General features: G+C 36.0%; 1 protein-coding gene across 10 annotated transcripts in view; it reads right to left on the minus strand.

The window, feature by feature from the left end:
- PUM2 (pumilio RNA binding family member 2) overlaps positions 1-17,457 on the minus strand; it is a 97,761-nt gene that overhangs the window by 67,866 nt on the left and 12,438 nt on the right. For 8 of the 10 annotated variants that reach the window (XM_043917229.1, XM_043917225.1, XM_043917224.1 and 5 more), the window contains exon 2: positions 3,377-3,445. In XM_043917229.1, the coding sequence (XP_043773164.1) occupies positions 3,377-3,427 (51 nt within the window). In that variant the 5' untranslated portion in view covers positions 3,428-3,445. Of the gene's footprint in view, positions 1-1,356; positions 1,428-2,333; positions 2,459-3,376; positions 3,446-17,457 lie in introns of those variants that run through there. The other 2 variants (XM_043917227.1, XM_043917233.1) reach the window with 2 other exon arrangements.

The raw sequence follows: 17,457 nt of genomic DNA on the forward strand, positions 1-17,457 counted from the left end.
TAGGGGGACCATGAAACTACACTTATAAAAAACAGTTGCCTAATAGTTATATTTTGCATAAGGACACAGAATTAGAGGTTAAGTAAACTGTCCAAGATTACATATAATATTACATACATGTATAGCTAGTTAGGCAGCATTAGGAGTTGAACACATAACTGCTTAATTACAAAGCCCATATTCTTTACACTTAACTACCACAGATGTTTCTTTCCAACAGTAGTCTAATTTATCAGTATTTCTAAAAATATCCAGTTATTAGGCCACAAATAACCATAATGAAAAAAATAGAAGCTTAAGATACTATCTTGATATTCAGACCATGTAATGTGGGTATTCATTAGAGTGGATAAAGTTTCAGACAGAATGGCTAAGACAGGAATTTACAGACATAACTCTAATCAGCTGGTTTCCACTCCAGTTATCCCCAGCATCTCAGATCAGAGCATCTGAGAGATGTGTGTGACTCATACAAATGCTATTCTTATTGCTACCTTCAAAGAGTCAATCTTTCTCAAGGTCATATAGCACTAGTGATAGACCTGAGAGAAAACAGAAGTCTCCTTAATCTTCTCTCCAATATGTTTTCCACTTCTCCATACTACCTGGGATCTTACTACACAAATTTTCCTTAATGTTTTCTTTAAATATTACTGTGTCAGAAAAGAAAGGAGAGCGCTTTACCACACTAAGGTATGAAATACTCCCCCAAAACATTAACTCAATGATTTAAAGTTAAATTTAAATTTTGGGTTCCCTAAAGAACTTCAGGCAGGAGCGTCTTTTTCTTATTTAAAAGTGTATGTATATATATGCACCCACACACAGAATTCCTGTTAATTTTTATATATAAAAATAGGTAGGTATGTGTCTCTGTAGTATAGTTTTAAAACAACATGCTAACGAAAATGAGTTCAACCTCCTGTGGGTTAGCTTTGCTCTTTTTAAGCCACGTGACATAATACAAACGGGTAGGCCTTCTGGCAAAAATGTGCTATGGAATAAATTGGAAAGAATGAGTTTATGAATGGATGATTACAAATCTATTCCTATTTTGGATGAACAACCAGAAGAAACTGTCCTTCTGATGATGAGTCAGTAAAAGCTATCATGATCTACATAACCCAGTACATCTGAAAATAACCCTATATACAACGCAGTGCTTTGTACATTAGATTTACAACTTAAGACATAATAAATAAGTAAAGCTTTATTTAAAAAAAAAAAGGTCAAGATAGGGCAATATATTAGAAAAGGATTTTGCATTGAAAAAATAAATAAGCAATTCTAGAAAACTCAAGCCTGCTTTTAGTTTATTAAAATGAATGAATTCTGGGATAAAACAACAAGCCTCACCTGTCAGGAAAGGAGAAGACTGGTGAGACAGAGACAGGCAAAGAAGGAAATCCCAGAAGGTTCCCTGCTGCCTGTGAGATGAGGAAAGATAGAAAGGCTTGTGGGAGAGGGAACCCAGAGACAAAAACCTCAGAAGGTTTCTCACTATCTCTTAGAGTAACAGAATTAGCTGGTAAACTGTTAAGAAAAAAAACTTAATTAGTGAATAACAGCTTATTAAAAAAAAAAAAATTTTTACCAGATGGTCACAGAAGCATGACCTTCTAACTACCTGCCAAAAAACCAGACAGCCGAACCCTAACCACTTTTACTCTGTATATCTGACATTTCCACTAAGAAAAGCCTAGATTTAAGCTTTAGATCATTTAAAAACCCAGTCTCAAAAAAAAAAAAAACAAAAAAAAACCCCAGTCTCTTTTTCCCAGAACCTCAAATACCCCTCCTCTTACCCCCCAAATAACTGAACTCTCTGTACTACTTCTGATCATGACACCCTTTTTAAAACTACAAAGATGTCTTTGGGTTTATCAACTACTACTTAGAAAGGGAGGAAAAAAGTCAATTTGTAAATACACACTCAATGTAGATCTGGAAAGTAAAGTGTTGTGGGGTCTAAACAGAACTAAGGTAAGGGTGTGACTATATTTGGTATTAAAAAAAAGTAAGTTCAAGTCTGTTACAGACTAAGCTGAAACACTGTTCAAACTTGCTTTTAAGATATGTTATCCTACTTTCTAAAGACCAAAGAAAACAAGAAACAAGGAAAAAAACAAAAGCCCTTTGAACTGTCTCTTTTTGTTCACCCAGAGTGTAAACAATGCCTAAGCAGCCACTGCACTGCAGGGAGGCTGCAAGGTCTTCTTTTAACTAAAAAATTATTCCCTCTCTCAAATTTTCTTAGGGCCCAGAGTTTTACCTTAAGCACTGGACTAACAAGTTTACTTTGGCAACACTTATGCTTAAGCACCTTAACTCACCCTTAAATCAGTCCTCTGAAAATGACAAACTCTTTGGAAAACGCTGTTCTGAAGAAGGGGAGGGTTAGCTAGCTGCAGGGTGCCCTCTTGTGGCCCAGAGGAGTGACTGGACTCTTTTTCTGCATCTGAAGAGCACAGCATTGGATGGAGTGAGTCTCATGAAGGTCTACCAAAGTAAAATAATCTCCAGGAGCAAGCAGTTAATTACACATCTTAGGTCTGTTCATGGTTATTTTCTATTATCAAATTCCACACTATGTTAGTATTACAGAACATGATAAATCAAAAATGTGACCACAAGGGCTTTCATAATCAATTAAAGTTTTCTAAATATTCATTTAGGTATATAGAAAACTAAGTACTTTTGATGCCTTAAATTATGTAGTGATGAGGTTAAATGGGATGCCCCAATGAAAATCATAAAACAGGACTGATAAAATTCAAAGTATTAGGAGTGCTCACTGTGTGCTAATCATTCAAAGCTAACAATCTACAGAGGAGACTAATATAAAATGAATAAAACTGTAACCAGTATTATAATAAAAGTATGTATGAAGATCCACGAGAAGTCAGATGAAGTAATTAACTTTACTGCAAATAGCAAACAGATAAAGAGCCTTTTTTCAGCAGAGTCCTGCAGAGGATTAGAAGTTTATTAAGCAAACAATGAACAAGGAGAAATTTTTGTGAGAGAATAGTGAACAATTAAGTGTGGCTAAAGCAAACATAGCATACATATATAGAACAGCAGGACAAAGATCAAGGAGAGGTCTTTTCGGTCAAAGTTATTATGGTCCATTACCAAAATATGACATTATCTAACCAGGTCAATCAAATCAACTAGACACAATAATCCCACTAACATTACTGCTAAAAGTTTAAAAAAAAAAAAAAGGCTGAGATTTCCACAACTACAGATTTTAAAAGCCCACATCATTTGGAAGATATCACCACTATTTTCAAAAGATTTACAGTTAATAAACAAGTTTCAGTGGCTCAAAGACAAAGTGAGATACACATCCTTAGTATTCATAAATATTTACCTCTCCCATTCCCCGAGATTCTAATGCAAGAGCTTGAAAATCATGATTCATTTCATCCACAGATCAAACCTGTTGAATAACAAAAACAAAATTAGACAAAAAAATCTTAGACTGCATCAACTATTTTTATATTACATTCTGCTATTACTGATGTTACAGTATGAGCTGAGATGGACAAGAATCCGTTTCTCTATAAAGACAGGTTTTCCAAAATAAAGTACCATAGCAATCAACACTAAAATTTGTGGGAAAACCAGGAGGTTCAAGGGTTCTTGGATTATTCTGTGTGCCAAAAGAAATTGCTACTAGTTTCTTGAGCAAAGGAATACATGGGAAGTAACGAACAGAAAAAGTGAGCTCAAGTACTACAATACAGTTATCTTTTTTGTGTGTGGCCGTGCCATGAGGCATGTGGGATCTTAGCTTCCAGATCAGGGATTGAACCCAGACCCCCTGCAGTGGAAGCAGAGAATCTTAACCAGCCCAGAATCTTCCCTGCACCATCAGGAAGTCCCAACAGTTATCTTCTTTTTAAAAAAATGTTGTAGTTCCTACTATAAAATTATTACTTTGTACTCCTTTTTTCAGTTCTCAAAATTTCTCAGAATTATTTGTAGATCTTATACCAATGATAAAAAAATTAATCAACTTTGATATTTTTTAATATTCAAAGGTTCCCTTAAAAACAATTCCTTTCCCTACAACTATCAAGAAAGCATGGAAACGGCACAAAAATAAACACAGAGATCAATGGACCAGAATAAAGAGCCCAGAAATAAACCCATGCACTTATAGCCAATTAATCTACAACAAAGGAGGCAAGAATATACAATGGAAAGACAGTCTCTTTAACAAGCTGGGAAAACTGGACAGTTACACATAAAACAATGAGGTTAGACTATTATCTCACATCACATAAGAAATGAGCTAAAAATGGATTAAAGACCTAAATGTAAGAAACCACAAAACTCTTGGAAGAGAACATTGGCAGAACACTCTGACATAAATCACAGCAGTATTTTTTGGATCTGTCTCCTAAGACAAAATAAATGCAGAAATAAACAAATGGGATCTAATTAAAAGCTTTTTGTACAGGAAAACCGACAAACTGAAAAGACAACCAATAGAATGGGAGAAAAATATTTGCAAATAATATGACTGACGAGGGGTTAATATCCAAAACAAACAGCTCATACACCACACATAAAAATACACCAAAACCCACCACCTGCAAAAACAAACAAACAAACAAACCCACACCTCAAATCAGATAATGGGCAGAGGATCTGAATAGACATTTTTCCAAAGAAGAAATACAGATGGTTAACAGGCACATGAAAAAGATTCTCAATACCACCAATTACTAGAAAAATGCAAATCAAAATGAGATATCACCTCACAATTATCAGAATGGCTGTCATCAAAAGATCTACAAATAACAAATGTTGGAGAGGATGTGGAGAAAAGGGAAGCCTTGTACACTGTTGGTGGAAACGCAGACTGGTACAGCCGCCACTATGGAAACAGTATGTTGGTTCCTCAAAACACTAAAAATAGAACCACCATATGATCCAGCAATTTCACTCCTGGGTATCTAACTAGAAAACATCAATTCGAAAAGATACATGTATCCCAATGTTCACAGAAGCACTACTTACAAGAGCCAAAACATGGAAGCAACCCAAATGCCTCTTAACAGATAAATGAATTAAAAACATGTGGTGTTTACAGACAATGGAACATTACTCAATCATAAAAAGAACAAAATTCTGCCATTTGCAACAATGTGGATGAACTCAGAGAGTATTATGCTTAGTGAAATAAGTCACAGAAAGTATTGTATGATATCACTTATATGTGAAATCTAAAAAATAATACAAATGAATATACATGCAAGGCAGAAACAATCTCACAGATACAAAAAACAAGCTACTGGTCACCAAAGGAAGGGGGGTGCAGATCAGGGGTGTGAGAGTAAGAGGTGCAAACTACTGTGCATGAAATGGGAAGCAACAAGGACGCACTGTACAGCACAAGCAGGTAGTCATTACCTGTAAGAACTCTCAACAGAGCATAATTTATAAAAATAATCAATCACTATGCTGTACACCTGAAACTAATAATGTAAATCAACCACAACTTAAAAGAATAATTCTTTTCCCTTCTCCTCAAACTAAACTACAGCATATTTTTCTTTTTCCATTTCTAACAGTTTAAACTGCTTTTTACCTTTCATGTGACAATGTGTTCTTAAGTCATAGTCTCTTTGCCTCCTAATGTTAAGTACTGCTGGAGAAAACCATTCAAAACTGAAGCTACTACAAACTCACAGCCTTCAAACTTTGGAGCCTTACAATGTAATCCTATTTAGTATTTTTCCCAGTCAGTTCTCTCGCTTTACAATTCCATAGTATTTGATATTACAAAGCACTTCCTCTCTTCTTATAATGCTGTTCTGTTGTTAGGCATTCTCTTACAATTCTTTTTACTTTCTTATGTGTCTAGTTACTTCTTCTCAGGCTTCTTCACAAACTCCTATTTGTCTACTCAACTCATAAATGTCAGTGTTCCTCAGAATTCTATCCTTTAGCCCAAGCAATCTAATCCACTCTAAGTGCTTTGATACTTAAATGCTATATCCACAGGACCTCACTCCCAGTTTGTATTTATAAACCAAATCTCTCTCCTCTTCAGTATTTCCAAGTATTTCCTTTCTCCCATTCCCTGGAGGCAGCATAGGAAATTCCAATCTTACTCTTCTGTATTCTACACTTACAAATTAATTCTTTCCTTTCTTATACCAATATCCAATCATTAAAGTCAACCTCCTACCTTATTTAAATTTAATTTTCAGTTGTCTGGTTGGTCAGACCACCACCATCTCTTGCAATCTTCTATCTTCCCACCCTACAATCTAACCTCTAAAACGTAGTAAGCTGCCATTTTTCTAAATTGTACTCTGACCATATGAACTCATATTTTAATCCTTGACTTCTCCTTAATGTGGCTTAGAAAGGGAGAGAACTGGATTCAAATTACAGTTCTGACAGCTAGTAGTTCTGTAACTCTAAACAACTAATCTAAATTATTTTTTCTCAATTTCCACGTGGAAAAACAGCAGCAGCAGCAGCTTCTACATGGCATGCTGTGAAAAGTGAATTAGGTAACAAAAGTCTGGGTACATAAGCATTCAAAAGTTAGCTATTAGAAAAGTTCTTCAATTGTTTCATCAAATGGTACTTGAACAACTGGAAGTCCATATGCAAAAATATGAACTTCAACACACACCATGATATAAAAATTAACTCAAAATGGATCATACACCTAATGCAACACTTAACATTATCAAACTTCTAGGAAAACAGCAAAGCTGTGTGACCCTGAATTTGGTAGTGAGTTTTTAGATCAACATCAAAAGCAGAGTCCACAAAAGAAAAACTTATGTCTAAAAATTTGACGTCAGCAATAAAAATGTTCTACAAAAGATACTTAGAAAGAAAAAACAAACTACAGATAGGAGGAAAATATCTGCAAATCATGTCAGATACAGGATTTGTGTCCAAGATACACTTAAAATTCTTTAAGAAAAATAAGAGACCAACCAACCCAATTAAAAAATGGGCAAAAGATTTAAACAGGTATTATATCAAAGAAGACACATGGAAGATGTATGGATAGCAAATAAGCCATCCTTTTCTCTTAACTTGCTAGAAGAGCTGGATTCATTAACAGTTCTTAGAAAGTGATAACTTTATTCATCCTTCCATTAATAAGCTTCTATTGGGCATCTTCAGTGTGCAAGATTTTACAGAGAAAAGAATGAATTAAAATATGGTCACTGTCCTCAAACAATTTAAATCAGTCACATTTTCTGGTAATTGGAAGAGTAGATCCTATCAGGCCAAACCCTCCTGCATTTAACTCTGGACAAAATGGGCCTTCCTGGTGGCAGTAGTAAAGAAGCCACCTGCCAATGCAGGATACGTGGGTTCAATCTCTGGGTCAGAAATCTCCTGGAAAAGGAAAGGGTAATCCACTCTAGTATTCTTGCCTGGGAAATCCCAGAGACAGAGGAGCCTGGCAGGCTATAGTCCATGGGATCACAAGAGTTGGACACGACTTAGTAACTAAACAACAACTGAAAAAATATAAAAACAAATTGAAGGCAATGGAAATAACAAACTGGAGGATAGTCTAGAACTGAACTTTGTGCATAAATTCAACTCAGATGTCTAAACAATCCCTCAACTGCATTTGTGTGAGGCTGACTGAAAGCAGCCCAATTATGGATAAAAGGACTAAGCAGAAATGTCTGCTGCTGATGTCCACAGAAGTTATGGAAATTTGGGGTTTGAGTTCCACGAGAACAAAAACAATCATAAAGACTAAATCACAATCCAAAATTACTAGACACACAGAAAAACAGGAACGTGTGACCTTGACTAAGGAAAAAGTCAACTAATGAAAGACCAACCCCAAGATGACCTAGAAGTTAGAATTAGCAAAGATCTTAAAATAACTATTATAACTGTGCTCAAAGATGAAAGGAAAAACACACTAATAAATGAAAAAACAAATTTCAGCAAAGAAAAAAGCAAAACTATGAACAATCAAATGGACCTTCTAAAACTGAAAAATATCTTTTAAAAATTTCACTGGATGCACTTAACAGTTGCTATTGTTCAGTCGATAAGATGTGTCTGATTCTTTGCAACCCCATGGACTGCAGCACGCCAGGCTTCCCTGTCCTTCAGTATCTCCCAGTTTGCTTAAACTCAGGTCCATTAAGTTGGTGATGCTATTCAACCATGCTATCCATCTCATCTTCTGTCACCCTCTTCTCCTGCTGCCCTCAACAGTTCCCAGCATCAGGGTTTTTTCTAGTGAGTCAGCTCTTCGTATCAGGTGGCTAAAGAACTGGAGCTTCAGCATCAGTCCTTCCAATAAACATTCAGGGTTGATTTCCTTTAGGACTGATAGCTGATCACCTAACAGTAAGTTGAAAATAAAAAGTGAATTTGAACATAGATCAACAGTGATTTCCAATCTAACAAGAAGGGGAGGAAAAAAGGAAAGAGAAACAATTAATGAAGTGGAAAAATTATTTAAAGAAAATAATGGCCAGAAATCCCTTTATATTTGATGAAAGCAAAACTTACAGATTCATGATGCTCAATGAACTCCACGTAAAATAAATAGGAAAAACAAAAACAAAACCTCACCCCTATGCACTGAAAAGTGATGAACAAAGAGAAAATCCTGAAAGCAGACAGAAAAAAATTACAAAAAGGGGAAAAATGATGAATGACCACTGACTTCACACTAGAAGCAATGGGAACCAGAATAAAAAGGATCAGACTTTAGAGGAATGAAAGAAGGAAAAAATGCTAACCTACAATTTTTATCTGGTGAAAATATCTTTTAAGAATAAAGGCTAAAAGACATTTATAGACGAAAAAAAACTGATAAACAGATTTCTACCTCAGAAAGTCCTTTAAAAATTCTTAAGCTAAAGGGAAAGGATATCAGATGGAAATTCAGATCATCAGGAAGGAAGAGCACCAGAAATGCTAAGTATGTACATAAGTACAAAGGACTATTTTTTTCCCCTCTTTTATTTCTTCAAAGTATATATCCCCACTTAGAGCAAAAATTTCATTATGGGTTTGGTAACGTAATAGTTAGATGAACTATTTACACACACATCCAATACCTAACTATAATAAACATCTCTAGCCATACCATCATGACATGGATTTAAAACAGAAGTTCAAGATCAAAGCACTCTTTTACCACCCAACATCTACAGATGGCCCTCAATACCCATCCACATCTGCATGTTTCACCAACCAGGGATCAAAAGTATGAAAAAAATTCCAAAGAGTTCCCAAAATCAAATCCCCTGAGGGCTGGCACCTATTTACATAACACTGACATTGTAATAGATACTATAAGTAATCTAGAGATGATTTAAAGTACACCCCAGTGTGCATACAGATTATATGCACACCACTTTACATAGGGAACTTGAGCATCTTCAGGTGTTGGTATTGGGCTGGGGAGGCCCCTGGTACAATGCCCTGCAGATACTGATGAACAACTGTACATTCATAAATCTATTCTGGAGGGACCCCAATTATCTGATAAGTAAAGGGAATCTTGGACCAAATGTGTCCTACACTTCTCAGTCATGAAATCAAAGTTCTACATCTTAGCGTGAACAATTCACTCTAATGTCTAGTATGGTCTGCTCAAACCATCTTTGACTTCCATTGTTTCTTTAAAATTTCCTAAATTGGGGAAGGGTCCATTTTATTTTTTTGCAAGTGCTTCTTAAGATCTCCATACAGCCCTAAACTCAGTGTCCTTTATGATCTTTTTTTACATTTGTGATTTTACTTTCTCCTATACCATGTATCTTACAGACCTTGTATTTTCAGATCTCCCATCCCATGACAGCCTCAACTTCTTCCAAACATTAACTATTTCCCAAACCTAATGGCCAATCATCTGAAAGCTTCGGGATACTGCTAACATAGTATCAGGAATCAAGTATTTTCAACCACCTAAAGAGGTGTTCTAGTTTCTTAGAAATGCTTCCATTTAAATCCTACCAATTTGACAATGCAGCCATATAACTCTGACTTCATAATTCAATTTATGAATATACATTAAATGATATTAAGCCCTGAAGTCAAGGCTCAATACACAAATATCATACCAATTACAGGTACTAAAAAAAAAAAAAACTTGTGTGTGACATCTTACTTATCTGTATTCTCTGAGAACAGATTGTCCTTATTAAGATTAATTATTCCACTAGGGCCAAAAAATGTAAGATTCTTGTTACTTAGGATGGAAATAGTTATAAAAATGGATTCATTATTCTGCAATCCTGAAGAAAGCATTATGAATAAATTTTACATGTAAGATAATGTGTGTGCATGCTAAGTGGCTTCAGTCGTGTCCGACTCTTTGCAACCCCATGGACTGTAGCCCGCCAGGCTCCTCTGTCCGTGGGATTCTCCAGGCAAGAATACTGGAGTGGGTTGCCATTTCCTTCTCTAGGGGATCTTCCTGACCCAGGGGTCAAACCCGTGTCTCCTGAGGCTCCTGCACTGCAGGCAGATTCTTTACCGCCGAGCCACCAGGGAAGCTCCTAAGATGATGTGAAAGTACAAACAATACGTGATTTAGATTCAGAATACAGAGTTTTGAGTCTTAAATTCTGCCTAACCTCTAAATCTTATCTGTTGTGAAGATCACATGTATCAAAAGTGTTTTGTGAGTCATCAATAAAAAGTGCTCAACAAGTAACTAGTTGTTATTATTAAAAGCATTACATACTATTCTAGAAAGAACTGACACTTTCTGAAACTCAGGTTGCTCAATGTTTGTGTCTCTGGTAGGAAGGCTTCTGTTAGTATTTCAGCCTCCTGCCTTGTTTTCAGGTTCAATACTACTTGACTTGGAACATATTACTTCTGACCTTTCTAATTAGGTTGCCTTTAATCTGCAGTAAACTGTAGCCTCAGATAACTATGGCAGAATTTTAGCTCTAAGAAGGAAAAGTACCTCTAACAAATACAAACACACATTCTGAAGTTTCAATACCTTCTTAGGAAAGCAATTTGGTATCATATATATAGGCTCTTATCTTCTGAACCAGTCTCCCTTACTTTGAAAATCAATCCAAAGAATAAAACCTGAATATAAAAATGTTTTATGTAGAAAAATGTTTGTAGTAGTGTTGCTTACAGATCCCTGAGAGTATAAACTGCATAACTGTCTCACAGTAAGTGATACAACACAAGTATAAATATTGTGTAGCTATTAACAATATTTGAGTTTGTAAGGAAATGCTTGTATTAATAATAGCAATGTTAAGAGAAAAAGGAAATATACCAGTATCTGTACAGTCCTTAAGTGATCAGAGCACACCAATTTGTTCCATCCATTTTTATTTTATTACAATAAGCCTGTACAATATACAAATGAGAGAAGACTTTTATTAAGAAGGAAAAATAGGAAGAGACTTACATCTTCTCAAAAGTAAAAGCATCAGAGCTTTACCGAAGTCCCCTTTTCACTTACTTCTAAGTTTTCATCTGTGGTGCAAATAGATGCGCTCATAAGTTAAAGAGACTCCAGACTGAGAGATGTCTCTTAGTTTTATGGATCCACATACTTTTGTGGCGCATCATGCCCTAGTGCAGAGGTCAACTAATTTTTTCTGTAAAGAAACTGATGGACAGTATATATACATTTTAGGCTTTACAGGTCATACAGTCCCTAAGCTTCTCAAGTATGCATTTGTAGCACAAAAGCAGCCATGGACAATAAGAAAATGAATGAACACAGATGTGTCCTAATAAAACTTTATTTATGAACAGTGAAGTCTGAATACTGTGTTTTTTGATGTGTCACAAAATCTTACTTCTTTTGCTTTTTTCCCCCCAACAATTAAAAATTCTAAAAGTCAATCCTAGAGAGCAGTTCAAACAAAAACAGGTGGTGGGCCAGATCTGACCTGTAGGCCAAACTTTGCTGACCTGGGCTCTACTGCATTTACTCGACTGCTCCACAAAACATCAAATGCAGATAATCCCCTCTCAAATTCGAGCAAACCCAAAGTTAAGCATCAGAGCTTCGTTTTTAACCTTTCCATTTATACTATCCGCATGCACATTTTTTATTTTAATAATGAACAAGGATTTCAGATTACATTTAAACGTAGGTGGTGTTATCATTTCCTTTCAAATAACGTGGGTAGGTTACAGGGAAAAGAGTTTAAAACAAAACCCACAAAACAAGACTCAAGCTCAGCTTTTCAGTTTAAGGTGTTATTTATTTCAATCATGAGAAAGAGAATGGATGAGAAAGTGGGCAAAATAATGGGATAGAAAGAAAATAAACACTGTTTCAATTCTTCTGCAATGAAGTTCATATTAAAATGAAGCTGCAGGAGCAGCGGGTCACACATATGCCACTAAGAAGGACTAAAATTTTCACAAAACACCAAACTGTTATGTTGAACACTATGTCTGCTGGAATCAACTGAGGGCAAGGGAAAACAATCTGGATATAATGTAACAACTCTCCCCTGCATGGTTAGATGTAAAGGAGAAAGCAAACAACCCCTTTCTTCCAACAAGCAATGGAGTAGCAGGCTCTCGGTTAAATAACACTGAACTTTGTTCCCTTCAGGAAAATGTATCCAAAAATTACGGCACACACTATACTGCTTGGGGGTGTAAAGTCTGTTTTCAATTTTTTTTGGCTTGCATTATTAAGCCATGAAGCTTATTTCCTTAAACAACTACAATTTGCTAATACAGAAAATACATAATAGAAACTTATCTATGGCCAAGACCCGGTATAATCTTGAGGTAAATTTGAACTAAAAAATTATAGTGTTTGAGGTTATGAGTCTTTAACACAATTGTCACAAAAGAGTGTCTTTATTAGGTTCTAAAAGTGAACAGTTTTGGCTAATTTTCTTGTGGACAGCATTATTACTAATTATGTAAGAAAAACAGATAAAGTACCACAAATAACAACTTGGTTAAATTTTTTGAGTTTTCATATGTACTAATGCATAATCCGAAGTTTACAAATAGTCTGTATAATGAACCAAGAATATACATTATTTTCTCAGGGAACATCTGATCCAATTCCTTACCATATGCCTATCATAAAAAAACTGGAACAGGAAATGGCAACCCACTTCAGTATCCCTGGCCTGGAAGATCCCATGAATAAGAGAACCTGGTGCGCTACAGTACAAAGGGTCACAAAGAGTCAGATACAACTGAGCGACTGAAAAAATAGGTTGGGGGGCAAAAACCATTTAGAGCTACAATAAAAGGTATTAAAAGCACCAGCATATAATACTAATCACATTTTCACAGCATTATAATTAGTTCTATTTTAAAGCCATAGTAGCTATTAAACTCCGGAGTTAAAGGGGTGACGAACTGTCTTAGCCACCAAAATGCTCAATATATATTTAATTAAAAAATCATTTTAGGAAATGTAAATTCAGATCACGCATGCATGCTAAATCGCTTCAGTCCGTGTTTGACTCTGTGTAACCGTTAACGACTACAGCCCGCCAGACTCCTCTATCCATGTGATTCTCCAGGCAACAATACTGGAGTGGGTTGCCATGCCCTTCTCCAGGGGATTTTCCTGACTCAGGTATCTAACCCACATCTCTTCTGTCTCCTGCACTGGCAAGCGGGTTCTCTACCACTAGCACCACCTCAGTTCAGTTCGGTTGCTCAGTCATGTCTGACTCTTTGCCACCCCATGGACTGCAGCACACCAGGCCTCTCTGTCCATCACCAACTCCCGAGTTTACTCAAACTCATGTCCATTGAGTCGGTGATGCCATCCAACCATCTCATCCTCTGTTGTCCCCTTCTCCCCCTGCCTTCAATCTTTCCCAGCATCAGGGTATTTTCCAGTGAGTCACTTCTTCACATCAGGTGGCCAAAGTGTTGAAGTTTCAGCTTCAACATCAGTCCTTCCAATAAATATTCAGGACTGATTTCCTTTAAGATAGACTGGCTGGATCTCCTTGCTGTCCAAGGGACTCTCAAGAGTCTTCTCCAACACCCCAGTTCAAAAGCATCAATTCCTCTCTGCTCAGCTTTCTTTACAGTCCAATTCTCACATCCATACGGGAGCACTGGAAAAACCATAGCCTCGACTAGACAGACCTTTGTTGGCAAAGTAATGTCTCTGCTTTTTAATATGCTGTCTAGGTTGGTCATAACTTTTCTTCCAAGGAGTAAGCGTCTTTTAATTTCATGGCTGCAGTCACCATCTGCAAGGATTTTGGAGCCCAAAAAATAAAGTGCCACCTGGGAAGCCCAAAATTCAGATCATGAAATCATCTAGTATCTGGATAGTGACTGTTTATATGTGCCTTCATTTATACACAATGTTCATTTTAACAGACATAAACAAGGTTCTTCCTCAGACTTTATGTACAACTGAAAACATTTACCAACATAAAATGAGTGCAACTTCCCATTGGCACTACTTCTCCTAATTCGTCCTCTAATATATAGAGGCTGTTGCTACCCCAAGAATCAACTACAAGAACAAAGTACATGGAAACTTAATTGACTGACGTAAGTCAATATACACAAAGAGTAACTTTAAGCTGCTTATAAAATATTCCTACAGTAATCAAACTCCTTGGACTGATTTTAACAAACATAATCATTGAGCATAAATTAGTAGTATCCACTGAAAACAGGGGAGAAAGAAATGGTAGCCCACTCCAGTATTCTTGCCTGGAGAATCCCATGGACAGAGGAGCCTGGTGGGCCATACAGTTCATGGGGTCGCAGAGAGTCGGACACAACCGAGCTTCTGAGCATTGAAAACAGGCACTAAAGTCCTTAAGAATACCTTAATCTCCTGGAGAAGGAAATGGCAGCCCACTCCTGTACTCTTGCCTGGAAAATCCCATGGACAGAGGAACCTGGTAGGTTACAATCCATGGGGTCTCAAAGAGTCGGACACGACTGAGTGACTTTACTTTACTTACTATGGTGACTGCAGCCAGGAAATTGAAGGAAACTTGCTCCTTGGAAGAAAAGCTATGACCAACCCAGACAGCATATTAAAAAGCAGAAACATTACTTTACCTACAATAGTCCATCTAGTCAAAGCTATGGTTTTTCCAGTGTCTTGTATGGATGTGAGAGTGGACTGGAAAGAAGGCTGAGTGCTGAAGAAATGATGCTTTTGAATTGTGGTGTTGGAGAAGACTCTAGGGAGTCTCTTGGACTGCAAGGAGATCCAACCAGTCCATCATAAAGGAAACCAGTTCTGAATGTTCATTGAAAGGACTAATGCTGAAGCTGAAACTCCAATATTTTGGCCACTTGATGCAAAGAATTGACTCACTGGAAAGGACCCTGATTCTGGGAAAGATTGAGGGCAGGAGGAGAACGGGATGACAGAAGATGAGATGGTTGGATGGCATTACCATGCATGTGAATTTGAGTGGCTCCGGGAGCTGGGGATGGACAGGGAAACCTGGCGTGCTGCAGCCCATGGGGTTGGAAAGAGTCGGACACGAAATGAGCGACTGAACTGAACTGATATTAGTACAGTTGTCTATATTAGTCGCATTTATATTGATAACTACATATTTTTTAAGGTAAAGGTAAAAAGGCATAGATAGGATTTTAATTAATTAAATATTTTGAATGGAGTATAATACTATATGTAATACAGTAAAAAAATACATTTGTACTAATGTAACATGCATGTATGCTCAGTCACTAGACATGTCTGACTCTATGACACCATGGACAGTAAGCTGCCAGGTTTCTCTGTTCTTGGGATTCTCTAGGAAAGAATACTGGAGTGGGATGCCATTTCCTCATCTAGAAGATCTTGCCAACCCAGGGACTGAACATGAATTTCCTGTGTTTCCTGCATTGGCAGGGGAATTCTTTACCATTGAGCTACCTGGGAAATCCAATATAATACATATAATATGTTTATGTGTAATATTGTATCAAATATCAGTTAATCATATTTGTTACATTTAGATATAAAGTATTAAAAACATACAATATATAACTTAACGTATAGAATGATATGTTAATTGTATTCATGCTGATTTTGCAAAGTCATTTTAAATATACATATCTATGTGCAAGGTGCACATACTATGTTTTAAAATATTGAATATATGGTTAATAGTAATATGGAAAATTGTTGAAAAGGTAAAATATATGGAAGATATATTTGTATATAATATGTAATTTATATCATCAATATGGCTTATTATATGTTACATTATGTTATTTACTGTTTTTAAACAATCACTAGGTTCATTATTCTGTCACATTAGTATTAATAAAGTTGTCAGCACCAAAAAAAAAAAAAAGAATACCTTAATCTCTTCAGCACAGGAAATCACTTTTACAGATTTTCCAACAAAATTAATTTGTTTAGCAATGCCTCTTCTTATCCATATGACAAAGGTAAACTAAATCCAGGTTTGTGTTTATTTCTGGTAGACTATTAGCTTTCACCAACTTAACATTTGAAGTCTCTAGGAATCACCATCAACATCTAGTCATTTGTTATTTATCTGGGGGAACAAACTGAACCACACACTTTTTCAGAGGTGTTGAACAAGTCACTGAGGTGGTGGTTGAGCCAGAAGCCACAAATTTTTTTTGATATATGCTACTCATTTGTCCATGTACTTCATGGGAGAATGACATACTTGTTTTACCACCATTAAGAACAGTACTGTATATTAAGGAAAAGTCAAATTTTACGTTCTGAATAAAACCTGGCCAAAAAAATGTGTTATCAATATACTGACTCCCAGAAATTGGAACTCTTCAAAGACCCTAGCTTAAATCTTCTAAGATTAGAAATTAAGATTGTTCCAACACAAGCATTAAGACATTAAATAAAAATTTACAATCTATGGCTGATTCATATCAATGAAAAAAAAAAATTGACCAAATATTTATGTGCAAGAAAACTTGTAGCTCTTTGAGGCACAATCTCAGATATATTCTCAAGGAGACATAATGGGGATAAATACATACTTACATACTTGCAGCTGTAAGGTGAGGTATTTTTTCCTTAGAATTCTCCCAAAGGAGAATCACTATATTTAGTCCTTACAAAGTCTCTTATACTACAAGGCATTCTCTCAATTGGTTAAGAAATAAAACACTGATTACTGAAATTTCTTTTTGAAAAACAGAATACTGCTCAAAGAAAATCTACACACTAAAACAACCTCAATGCTAGTTTTTGATGCTTTTACGTATCACCTGAGAGCAGTAGGTCAAATAACTTAGATGGAAAATGAAGATAACTATTAGATAATTCAAAATGGTTCTAATCAGACCAAGATACATGTGAAATGTCCAATGTAAATTATTAAATGAGTCACCTCAAAAAGCAGTATTTCTAAGTTAACGTTTTTATATATAAAATGCCATCATTCTGAAAGTGGAACTAGCATTTATACGCCTCATGATATATGTAATAAGAAACAGCACCAATGAAGAAAACTGTTTTAA

The sequence above is a fragment of the Cervus elaphus genome, chromosome 11 (genome assembly GCF_910594005.1).
Source record: "Cervus elaphus chromosome 11, mCerEla1.1, whole genome shotgun sequence".
Lineage (NCBI taxonomy): Eukaryota > Metazoa > Chordata > Mammalia > Artiodactyla > Cervidae > Cervus > Cervus elaphus.